The 11,637-nt window shown below is 48.1% G+C and overlaps 1 protein-coding gene and 1 long non-coding RNA gene across 2 annotated transcripts; one reads left to right on the forward strand and one right to left on the reverse strand.

Moving 5' to 3' along the window:
- Positions 1-111: 111 nt before the first annotated feature.
- On the reverse strand, positions 112-1,052 carry LOC118560120. The gene is made up of 3 exons (XM_036130855.1): positions 637-1,052; positions 297-560; positions 112-221 (listed from the first exon to the last, which is right to left on the reverse strand). The coding sequence occupies exons 1-3, from the start codon at positions 1,021-1,023 to the stop codon at positions 150-152; spliced, it is 723 nt and encodes a 240-aa protein (XP_035986748.1). The 5' UTR covers positions 1,024-1,052; the 3' UTR covers positions 112-149.
- A 6,821-nt stretch (positions 1,053-7,873) lies between these two features.
- Positions 7,874-9,218, forward strand: LOC118560122. The gene is made up of 3 exons (XR_004929093.1): positions 7,874-8,035; positions 8,112-8,402; positions 8,473-9,218. It is a non-coding gene; the product is annotated as an uncharacterized LOC118560122 (long non-coding RNA).
- The last annotated feature ends 2,419 nt before the right edge of the window (positions 9,219-11,637 follow it).

An 11,637-nucleotide genomic window follows, 5' to 3' on the forward strand; every position in this document is an offset into this window, starting at 1 on the left:
AGAGAGGAAGACCTGCCCGGTAGGTTAAAAAAAAACATTTTTCACTACAGATTGTCATGTTTGCCTTGAGATGTCGGGCCCACATGCAGAAACACACTCGGTAACGACAGGTAAGTTTAAAAGGTTTATTGTTTACACAGGCGAGAATGCTAGGCGGCGAAGCTAATCTGCGGGCTGGAAGATACTCGGGCAGGAACTCGGGCGGCGGGGACCAGGTCGATCTAGAGGTAAAGGGAGAACGTTAATTATGGGAAGGGAAAGCCCTAAGGAAAGTATTCAGGGGAACGTAAGCTTACCACGAGGTGCAAGAAACCCGACCGGGGAGGACGGCAGTGTGGACTCAGCTGAATGTTGGTCGAAGGTGTCCGGGCGGCTGAGAGCGGGGCGAGAGGTCCGAGCAGCACCGGAGGATTCAGGACAGCGGATGGAACCTGGGAGTCGTCGGGAGTGCGTCTCGTCCGAGAAGCAAGGCTCCACTCAAGATGAACGGGGAAATCCCAAGAAGCGACACGAGAAGGACTGAGGAGCTCGAAGGAGGACGAAGGAGCACGAGGAGGTACCTGGGAGACACAAAGGGTAGCGGTTTAGCGAGGGAGCAAAGTCTAAATGGCGTGAGGTCGAGGCTGGTAGGCATACCACAACGGTAACACTCAGGCATCCACCCGCTGTCCGAGTGCAGATCTTATAGTGCAGCTCCGGTGCTGCTGACGAGCTGCAGGTGCGCCTACTCCGCCCACCAGCCAACCGCGAACACCTGTGGACGAAGCAAAGATGGCAACAGGCTGCATGGCCCTGCCAGCTGAGTCCTGACACCACCCCCCCCTCAAGGATCGCCACCTGGCGGCCCAGAGGAGGACGTAGACGGACGAGAGGAGAGAAACGAGTCAATGAATGAGCGGTCCGGGATGGCGGAGCCCGGGATCCAGGACCGATCCTCGGGACCGCGGCCCACCCAGTCGACGAGATACTGGAACCCCTTACCTCGTCGACGGGAGGCCACGATCCGTTGGATCTGACGTCCATGATGGTCCTGGGAGGGTGGTGGGGGTTCGGCCGGAGGGCACAAGGGGCTGAAGTTGACTGGCTTGATCTGAGAGACATGGAACGTGGGATGAACTCGGGAGTGGGATGGGAGGCGGAGACGGACAGTCGTGGGGCTGGGTATGGAGGTTATCTCGTAGGGGCCCGTGAATCGTGGGGACAGTTTGCGTGAGGCTGCTCGGGAGGGGAGGTCACGGGTGGAGAGCCAGACTTGTTGACCTGGTTGATAACTCGGGGCTGGGATGCGTTTACGGTCAGCGAACCTGCGGTTATTCTCGGCGGTGTCCTTTAAGGCCTGGATGGTTTGGGACCAGTAACGTTTGCAGCGGTCGATGTGGTCCTTTACTGAGGGTACGGCGATCTGTCTGCTGTCATCGGGGAGTAGTGGTGGCTGGTAACCCAGAGAGACCTCAAAGGGGGACATTCCTGTTGCGGCGGAGACATGGCTGTTGTGTGCATATTCTACCCAGGGTAGATATTTGCTCCAGTCAGATGGGTTCTGTGAGGTGAGGCAGCGGAGGGCGGTCTCCAGCTTAGGTTAGGGTATACCGGGCCCCCAGGGCCACGGCAAACTCCTTCCATACCCGCGATATGAATTGGGGACCACGGTCAGACAGAACCTCCTGTGGGATTCCGTGTAGGCGGAATACATGTTTGACCAGGAGCTGGGCCGTTTGAAGAGCTGAGGGTAGTTTTCTGAGGGGTATGAGATGACAGGCCTTGGAGAAACGGTCGATTACTGTTAAAATGACTGTCATACCTTGAGACGAGGGAAGCCCGGTAACAAAGTCCAGGGCGATATGGGACCAGGGGCGCTCTGGGACAGGCAGAGGCTGAAGGAGACCCGCAGGTGGCCGGTTTGAGGGTTTGCTTTGAGCGCACATGGGACACGAGAGAACAAAATCCTTGACGTCTTGGGACATGGAGGGCCACCAGAACCGCCGGGACAAAAAGGAACGGGTTCGACGAATGCCTGGGTGAGCCGAGAATTTCTCTGAATGAGCCCACTGTAGTACTCGGGTACGAGCTGAGGAGGGGACATAGGTTCGGTTGGGGGGGCCGGTTCCAGGGTCTGGATCCGAGAGCTGGGCCTGGGAGATTACGTCCTGGATCTCCCACTGGAGGGCTCCAAAAACACAAGACGGAGGGATTATTGTTGCAGGTTCCTTCTCTGCGTCGGGAGGTGAGTAGAGGCGGGACAGTGCGTCTGGCTTCTGATTCTTCGAACCGGGGCGGTAGGAGATGGATAAATTAAACCGGGAGAAAAAAAGGGACCAGCGGGCTTGTCTGGGGTTTAGTCTCTTAGCTGTCTGAATGTAAGCCAGATTTTTATGGTCAGTCCAGATGAGGACGGGCTGCTCGGACCCCTCAAGCCAATGGCGCCATTCCTCCAGGGCAAGTTTGATTGCGAGCAGCTCTCTGTCGCCCACATCATAATTTCGTTCAGCGGGAGACAACCGTCGAGAGAAGAAAGCACAGGGGTGCAGTTTGTGATCCTGGTCGGAGCTCTGGGAAAGAACCGCGCCCACTCCTGTGTCCGAGGCGTCGATCTCGACCACAAACTGTTTCTTTGGATCGGGGTGGATGAGGATAGGTGCTTGGGAGAACCTTCTCTTGAGGTCCATGAATGCCGTGTTCGCTTGCGGGTTCCAGGAGAAAGGTATCTTGACCGACGTGAGGGCGTGGAGAGGGGCGGCGATCTGGCTGTAACCCCGGATGAACCGACGATAAAAGTTGGCGAAGCCTAGGAAACGTTGAAGCTCCTTCCGGGTCTCGGGGACCGGCCAGTCGAGGACCGCCTTGATCTTCTCGGGGTCAGATCGAACTCTTCCCCCCTCCAGAATGAGGCCGAGGAAGGACACAGAGGGTTTGTGGAACTCACATTTTTCAGCTTTGACGAATAGCTTGTTCTCGAGCAGGCGTTGCAGGACCAGCCGAACATGACGCTGATGTTCTGTGGGATTGTTGGAATAAATGAGTATATCGTCAAGGTAAACAAAGACGAACACATTGAGGAAGTCTCGGAGGACGTAGTTGACCAGAGCCTGGAATACTGCTGGGGCGTTACAGAGGCCGAACGGCATGACTTGGTACTCAAAGTGGCCCAGTGGAGTCTTGAAAGCTGTCTTCCACTCATCTCCCCGGCGGATCCGCACCAGGTGGTAAGCATTACGTAAGTCTAACTTAGTAAAGACCGTGGCTGACTGGACCGGTTCTAGGGCTGAGGAAAGGAGTGGGAGAGGATACTTATTCTTTACTGTGATGGCGTTTAACCCTCGATAATCGATACAGGGGCGTAGGGAACCGTCCTTCTTGGACACGAAGAAAAACCCTGCTCCTAAAGGGGAAGACGAGGTTCTGATCAGCCCGGCTGCTAACGATTCTTTAATATATTTCTCCAGGGCCTGGCGCTCGGCCTGGGAGATATTATAAAGGCGACTAGCCGGCAGCGGGGCACCTGGTAGAAGGTCTATAGCGCAGTCGTATGGCCGATGCGGCGGCAAGGAGCAAGCTTGGGTCTTATTGAAGACCTGCCTTAAGTCATGATAACACTCGGGTACCAACTTTAAGAGATCAGGATCTACCTGACTAAGTGGTTTCGCGGGAGTCTGACACGAAGGCACCGCAGACTGTAAGCAGACGGCGTGACAGTTGGACGACCAGGTCTCAACTCGCCGCTCTGCCCAATTTAGATGTGGGTTATGCTGCTGTAACCAGGGGAAACCTAAAACCAAGGGCGCGTGCTTAACGGGGAACACAAAAAAGACCAGCCGTTCTCTATGGTTCCCAGAAACGACCAACTCTAATGGCGTGGTTCTATGGGTAATCTTGGGCAGAACTCCACCATCTAGTGCTGAAACCTGGAGTGGAGAGGTAAGTGGGACGGTCTCAAAACCAGCCCGTTGAACAAAAGCTTGATCAATTAAATTAAAATCGCACCCTGAATCAACCAGAGCGGAAAACGAAAAAGTGTCTCGGAAAGAGACAATCGCAGCCCTTAAACAAAGTCGCGGAGGAGAAGTTAGTGTTTGCTTGGACTGGTCCGCCGGTCCCTCCGGAATGACCGACGGACCTACTCTTTTGGCCGCTCTGGACAGTTCTTAATAAAATGAGCGGCAGAGGCACAATACAAACACAGCTTGGAAGTCATCCGCTTCTCCTTTTCATCAGGGGTTAACCGAACCCGGCCCAACTGCATGGGCTCCGGAGGGGGAAGCGGTGACTCAACCGGTTTAGGAAAGCTTCGCTCGGGAGGAGGCGGCCGGGAAGCGAGCGGACCCACGGGTCGGTTCCTGGACCGAACCCGGAGACGGTTATCAATTCGGATAGCTAAAGCGATAAACTCATTAAGAGTGGCAGGTTCCTCCTGACGCATCAACTCGTCCTTGAGGGACTCATCTAGTGCTTGAAAAAACACGGTTTTTAGCGCGCGCTGCTCCCATCCTGCCGCAGCGGCCACCGTGCGAAACTCAATAGCGAAGTCGGCGACGCGCCTGCCCCGCTGTCGGAGGGCTAAAAGTCGCCGAGAGTCCTGAACCTCATCAACTTCAGCTGCAAAAACTGTCTTAAACTCGGAAATAAACTCGTTAAAAGAGCAACCAAACTGTTGGCAATTAGGGAATCGGGTCTCTGCCCACTTAAGGGCTCGGCCGGTAAGCAGCCGTAAAATAAAAGAAATCTTCACGTCATCCTGGTCGAACAAGCGAGGGGAACGGTTAAAAACTAGGGCACATTGGAACAAAACTCCTCCGCAGTCACCACTGTCTCCGGAGAATTTCTCCGGAGCAGGGGAGGAGGCTTGGGGATCGGGCGGTGACGTCACCGGAAACACGACTGGCTCGGGAGCGGGAGTAGGAGGGGCTGGAGCGGCTGCCTGCTGGCTAGCATTTAGCATGGCCGTGAGTTGGTTAATTTGGCCGGCTAAACTCTGTATCTGGCCTTGCAGACCTACGACAGTGGATTCTAACCCACGGATCTGGTCTTGCTGGACCGCTAGCGCCCCACCGAGTGTGCCTGCTGAGTCGCTTTGGCCTGAGTGTTCTTCTGTCATGTTTGCCTTGAGATGTCGGGCCCACATGCAGAAACACACTCGGTAACGACAGGTAAGTTTAAAAGGTTTATTGTTTACACAGGCGAGAATGCTAGGCGGCGAAGCTAATCTGCGGGCTGGAAGATACTCGGGCAGGAACTCGGGCGGCGGGGACCAGGTCGATCTAGAGGTAAGGGGAGAACGTTAATTCTGGGAAGGGAAAGCCCCAAGGAAAGTATTCAGGGGAACGTAAGCTTACCACGAGGTGCAAGAAACCCGACCGGAGAGGACGGCAGTGTGGACTCAGCTGAATGTTGGTCGAAGGTGTCCGGGCGGCTGAGAGCGGGGCGAGAGGTCCGAGCAGCACCGGAGGATTCAGGATTCAGGACAGCGGATGGAACCTGGGAGTCGTCGGGAGTGCGTCTCGTCCGAGAAGCAAGGCTCCACTCAAGATGAACGGGGAAATCCCAAGAGGCGACACGAGAAGGACTGAGGAGCTCGAAGGAGGACGAAGGAGCACGAGGAGGTACCTGGGAGACACAAAGGGTAGCGGTTTAGCGAGGGAGCAAAGTCTAAATGGCGTGAGGTCGAGGCTGGTAGGCATACCACAACGGTAACACTCAGGCATCCACCCGCTGTCCGAGTGCAGATCTTATAGTGCAGCTCCGGTGCTGCTGACAAGCTGCAGGTGCGCCTACTCCGCCCACCAGCCAACCGCGAACACCTGTGGACGAAGCAAAGATGGCAACAGGCTGCATGGCCCTGCCAGCTGAGTCCTGACACAGATTATTTAGGTGTTTTTGTCTTGTTAAAATGGGTGGCGGTGTCGGCGACATTGCAGCGTAAACACAGAAGTACTAGCGCCCGTGAACGGGGGCGCAATGGAGCTGTCTGGAGCTGTCTGGAGCTGTCTGGAGCAGTTATATGTTTTGTGACAGTTTGTATTTTATGTATCGTTAATTAATTTATTTTATATTAATACTAGTGCTGTCAGTTAAACGCGTTATTAACGGCGTTAATGTAAACCCATTTTAACGCCGACAATTTTTTTGTTGGCGTTAATCGCGCGTCGCGTCAAAACACACACCGTTCCCTAATGTTTTTCTCCCCGCCGCGCTCTCCGGACTGTGTTTCTTTTACCCTCGGCGCTTTCCGTAGTTTCAAGAGAGCTAGAGACTGTAGCAGAACAGACCCGCGCGGCGCTCACTGTTGCCAACAGTGAGCGCGAAGTTTCTTTTACCCTTGGACACATGCGACTTTGGCTTCTTTTTTCTAAAAGCGCTTCTAAATTTCATGAGTTACGGGTTGTGGGGTTTTTTTGGGCACGTTTCTGAAAGTGAAATCGCTTATTTGGGCTCTAAAATAAGTGATGAAACAGCGGTTATTAAGAGACCTGCCTTCACTAGACACTTTGTATCCAGCTGAAATATCCCTCCGCCATAGGAGCCGACGGTAGTAAAGGCAGACAGAGCAACTCTGCTCGGATTTTCTGCAGTTTACGGTGCAATAACCGGTGATAACTGCTGAAAGTAGATTACATGGTTCAGATCACCATTTTATCAGACATTGGTTACACGTTGATAAAATTGCAGAAAAACCCAACCCATAAACCGTACTTTAATGCTTATTAATTTGTTTTCTCTGTATTTGATAAACTAAGGCTGAATCACGTTGCCAAACGAAGGACCTGGAGTTACTAAACAGTTGCTAAACAGTCTCTTTCAGGGTATTAAGCTCCTGCCCAGTTACAAGCAAAGTGTAAGACTGGAATGACCTGGAAATTTAAAACCTTTTTCCAGGCTTAAACTCTATGAATATGGATATAAACAGCAAGCAAAAATATTCAAAGAAATTATTGTTGTTGGTGTGAAAGCTCAGAATTAGATGTGTGAGAGAGTGAAGAAATTAACAAAACTTATGACTTTATTGAAATGTACAATTTTTATTAATTTATATGTTTATGCATAATACCATGTCTAGCTTTGTTTAAGAGGCAAAAAAAATATATCGGCATGAAAACAGGTATTTATTTACACATTTGTTTACACATGGTGTAAACATCAGGGCGTCATGATTAGTCATTTAGCCATTATAGTCCAGAGTTTAACATTTGGCACCAGGATGTTTTCATTCCAATTCTGAAAAGTGCTTGAAAAATAACATTAAAAATATGTTTTGTACAAGCATGTATTTTATTAGTGTCATTTATTGCAAAATTGCACATTAAAATGCCCAAACAGGCTATTACACTTTCAGAAATAAAAGGATAAAATATGCGATTAATTTGCGATTAATCTCGAGTTAACTATCGACATTATGCGATTAATCGCGATTAAAATTTTTAATCGTTTGACAGCACTAATTAATACATAACCTTACTGTATTTGTTTATAATATTCGCTACAGTCACAGGCTATGATTTCGGTGATCCTTAAATAAAGATCCACTTAAATGCGAACCATTTCGTCCAGTGAGTCTACTTGGATGTGAATATAGGATATTGACCAAAGTACTAGCAGCAAGGATTGAGCCTGTTATAAGTAAATTAATACATCCTGACCAGACAGGATTTGTTGCTGGTAAACAATTTCCCAGTAATCTCCGTCGCCTTTTTAATGTGATATGCACTGCTAAAGATAACATTGATCAAGAGATTGTAATATCCCTAGATGCCCACAAAGCCTTTGATAGAATAGCGGCATGGAATCTGGGGCCTGGAGGAGGAGCGGGCCACCAACACCTTTTTTCTTTATTATTAAATCAATGTACATCTACCTTTTGTCAGGACTCAGCCAGCAGGGCCGTGCAGCCTGCTGCCGGTTCTGCTGCCGCTGCTCTCTCCACAGGTGTTCGTGGTTGACTGGTGGGCGGAGCGCACACACCTGCAGACAGTTCAGCAGCACCGGGCCGCACTATAAGAACTGTGCTCAAACAGAGGGAGGATGCCAGAGTGTTACCGTTGTGGTATGCGTGATTGGCCACGGCTTCTCACCTTACAAAGATTAGAAAGCTAACTAAAACCCTCCTCTGTGTCTCCCAGGTTACCTCTTGTGCTCCGATGTCTCCTCTCATGCTCCTGTGTTTCCCTTCGAGGTGAAAGCCTCAAGTGTCCCTCTGGTTCTTTCCGAGTTGGTGCCCCTCAACCTGGATCCAAGGCTTCCTCTGACGTTCACCTGGTTCCTCCCGCTGCTCTGGATCCCCGGATTCCCCGGTGCTGCTTGGATCCCCCTCTGCCTCCGCTCACTGGTCTCCCGGACACCTGTCAACTCCACCCGCAGGCAAGGGCTGAGTCCACACCGCTTCCTCACCGGTTCGGTTTCCGCGCTTGGTGGTAAGCTTACAAATCTCCATAGAATTCACTTAGCATCTCCCTCTGTTAATTATGTCTCTCATTTTTCCAGACTGATCCGGTCTACTGGCTTTGGTTCCCCGTTGTGCCCCGATCTGCAGAGGCAGATCTTCCTCGTGGCTCCCAATCTAAATAAACCTTTTGTGATCTGAACTGTTTTCCCCGAGTGTTTTCTGCATGTGGGCCAAACACATTAGGGCGAACATGACACCTTTATATGGAAAAAAACAGTCCCCCAGATAAGAAGAGAGTTTCTAGAGAGACAGAGAGAGGAGGGGGGCCTAGCTCTACCAAATTATATGCATTATTACTGGGCAGCTAATCTACATAAGTTGCTATTTTGGGTCTCGCAGTTAGAAGATGAGAAAACCCCAATATGGGTACATATAGAAAGATATGCACCCAGCCCAATATCCCTGTGTTCCCTGATTTGTGCCCCTAAGCAAGCACCTATACACAAATAACCCTGTTGTGCGAAACTCTGTCAAAATCTGGGTCCAATTCATACCTCATTTTAAAAACAGAAATGCCTCCTGTCTGCTCCCGTTTATGGCAATCACCTGTTCTCTCCAGCTCTGGGGGGAACAGCGTTTAAGGAATGGCATAGAGCTGGGGTGGAATCTGTTAAAAATCTGGTTAAAGATGGTGTACTTATGTCTGCTGCTCAGCTGGAAAAGGAATATGGAATCCCCTTAAAAACAAATTACTTCAGATACTTTCAGATTCGAGATTTTGTGAAAAAGACATTCTCATCTCTTGAATCACCCAGAGTGGGTGGATAGATGGGCTATTGGATATGAATCTGACTACTAAGGGGTCGGTATATATGCTCTATGTAAATATCCAGAGGGTGGCTTCCCCATCCCTTAACCAGTGTTGTATATAGTACTGAAATCTCAGAGTCAAGTAAAAGTATAAGTACCTCTCTAAAGTATGACTTTGGTAAAAGTCCAAGTCACTGACTGAAATGTTACTTGAGTAAAAGTCTTAAAGTATCTGAAATGTCTTGTACTTAAGTATTACAATTACTGTAAAAATAGATGTACTCAAGTAATATAATAAAAAGTATAAGTAAAAAGTAAAACAAAGCAAATGCAGTTTGAATGACATTTTTTAGATTTTGGTAAACTTAGAAAGTCAAATTCACTTAAAATAACATAAACAACCGGGTACAGGAGAAATTTAGACCAAGTTTAAATAGAAAATACAACCTTTTTGTAAGCTTTCAGTTTTCCTTCTTCAAGTAAGGTCAGTGCTATGCACTTTAAAATTGTACACAACCAAGTGCAGGCAAAATTTAGACCAGGGGGTGTATACTAAGAACATGGTTTAGTTACTCTTTTTGTAACAAGTAACTAAAGCAAACATTGAAAATGTATTGAAGTAAAAGTATGCAATTAAGTTCAGAAATATAGTGAAGTAAAAGTAAAAGTTATCAAAAAAATTTATACACGAGAAAAGTATAAAGTACTCCAAAATATACTTAAGTACAGTAGTGAAGTATTTTTACTTCGTTACTATACAACACTGCCCTTAACCACATAAAAAGGAAACAGGAGGAAGAATTAGAGCTGGACATATCAAAAAATGAATGGAGGTGGGCAGTAGAACACATAGATTTTTCGTCTGTATGTGTTAGACATGGACTAACATGGATTAAGATGGTACATAGACTTCATTTCACGAGGGTCAAATTGGCAAACATTTACCAGGGAGCTGATCCGACTTGTCCTAGATGTAAACAGGTTCCAACACATCTCAAATGTTCTGGTCTCTCCCTAGGCTCAAAGAATTCTGGATCAAAATCTTCAAAACCTTTTCATCCATTTACAAGAAAATTATTGAACCTGTTCCTCTGGTAGCCATTTTTGGTGTGGCACCAAGGGAAACAGAATTAACAACTGTCCAAAGGAAAGCAATGACATTTTCTTTACTGCTGGCCAGGAAAATGATTTTATTTAATCGGTTAAAGACAGCACCGCCAACTCACAAAAGATGGTAGAGGAGGTGATGGCACACCGAAAGTTGGAACATCTTAGAATTACTTTACAGGGCAACACTAAGTGATGTTTCAAGGTCTGGTAACATTTTATTTCCTATTTAGAATCTGAATTTTCATCTGCTTCAGCACAACTAGCAGATTTGTGCCCCCCCCCCCTTTTTTTCCCCTCAGGTATGAATGGTTATAACAACCACAATGATATTATTTATATGTATCTAGTTTTAACCCAAGAGTGTCTGGAACACAGGTGGTGTGTATGGTAGTAGTAGGATCTGTCTTGTCGTTAGTTTGTCTGTGTTTTTTGAGTTGTTTTTGTGATGTAAATTTTGAGTCCTACTCTTTTGTTCTGTATGTTTTGAATGGGATGTCTTTTGTTTCAATATGAAAAATCAATAAAAACAATTTTATTATTATAATATTTGCTATAACATTATAGTGTGACATTTGTATCAATCATCTTCTAGCATAGGTGATTCTGCGTGGAGTGAGCACTGAGCTATAATATACACTGGAGGGCTGATTTGCCCGAAAAACTGAAGTCACTGGCCGCCATCTTGCTACTCCCTACTCTCACAGAATCCCATTGTCACGTTCTGTTCTGGTTTATGTTTATTATTTGGTTAAAGTAGCTCTTTTCGCCCTTGGATTTATTTCCGTTTTTGGATTCTAGTTTAGCCCCTTTATTGTGTTAGTTATCTGGTCCCTGTTTTAGCTCTGCTTTTAGTTCTGTGCTTTGTTTGTTTAGTTTTCTCTTTGGGTTATTTTCTAGTGTCCTGTCTGCTCCCTTAATCACTCCCACCTGTCCTTGATTAGTTTCCCTCCGCTCACCTGTTCTATCTGCCTATTTAAACCTGCCTTAGTTCTCTGCTCCCCGTCGGTTCATCACACTTCATGCCCACGCGTTTGTGCCTCCTCGTTTGTTTTGGTAAGAGCCACAGCACCTTGATCCTGTTTTGGTTAACCTGCTTCTGTTTATTCTGCCCAGTTCTGTTCCTGTCAAGTGTATTGGATGTCTGCCTTACCCCCTTTTTTGGATCTGGTTTTTGTTAATTTTGCCCTTCAATAAATCCAGCAAAAGGAAACATTGTTTTGGCTGAATTCTGGGTTCTGCTCCATACCATTCATGACAGATGAACCGACCAAGAAATAAGAACCCATCGCCAATTCATTTTTCTTTCGCTGGAAGAGCAGCGCTCTGCGAAGCCGGCACTTTGC

Source organism: Fundulus heteroclitus, unplaced genomic scaffold (genome assembly GCF_011125445.2).
Source record: "Fundulus heteroclitus isolate FHET01 unplaced genomic scaffold, MU-UCD_Fhet_4.1 scaffold_39, whole genome shotgun sequence".
Lineage (NCBI taxonomy): Eukaryota > Metazoa > Chordata > Actinopteri > Cyprinodontiformes > Fundulidae > Fundulus > Fundulus heteroclitus.

What these genes read in the sequence shown, in the direction of transcription:
- LOC118560120 (XM_036130855.1), bottom strand. Translation starts at nt 1,023, where the DNA reads ATGGACGTCAGATCCAACGGATCGTGGCCTCCCGTCGACGAGGTAAGG. An exon ending in GCCTGAGTGTTACCGTTGTG is followed by an intron (nt 561 to 636) that starts GTATGCCTACCA and finishes TGTGTCTCCCAG; the next exon opens with GTACCTCCTCGTGCTCCTTC. An exon ending in CGGGTTTCTTGCACCTCGTG is followed by an intron (nt 222 to 296) that starts GTAAGCTTACGT and finishes CTTTACCTCTAG; the next exon opens with ATCGACCTGGTCCCCGCCGC.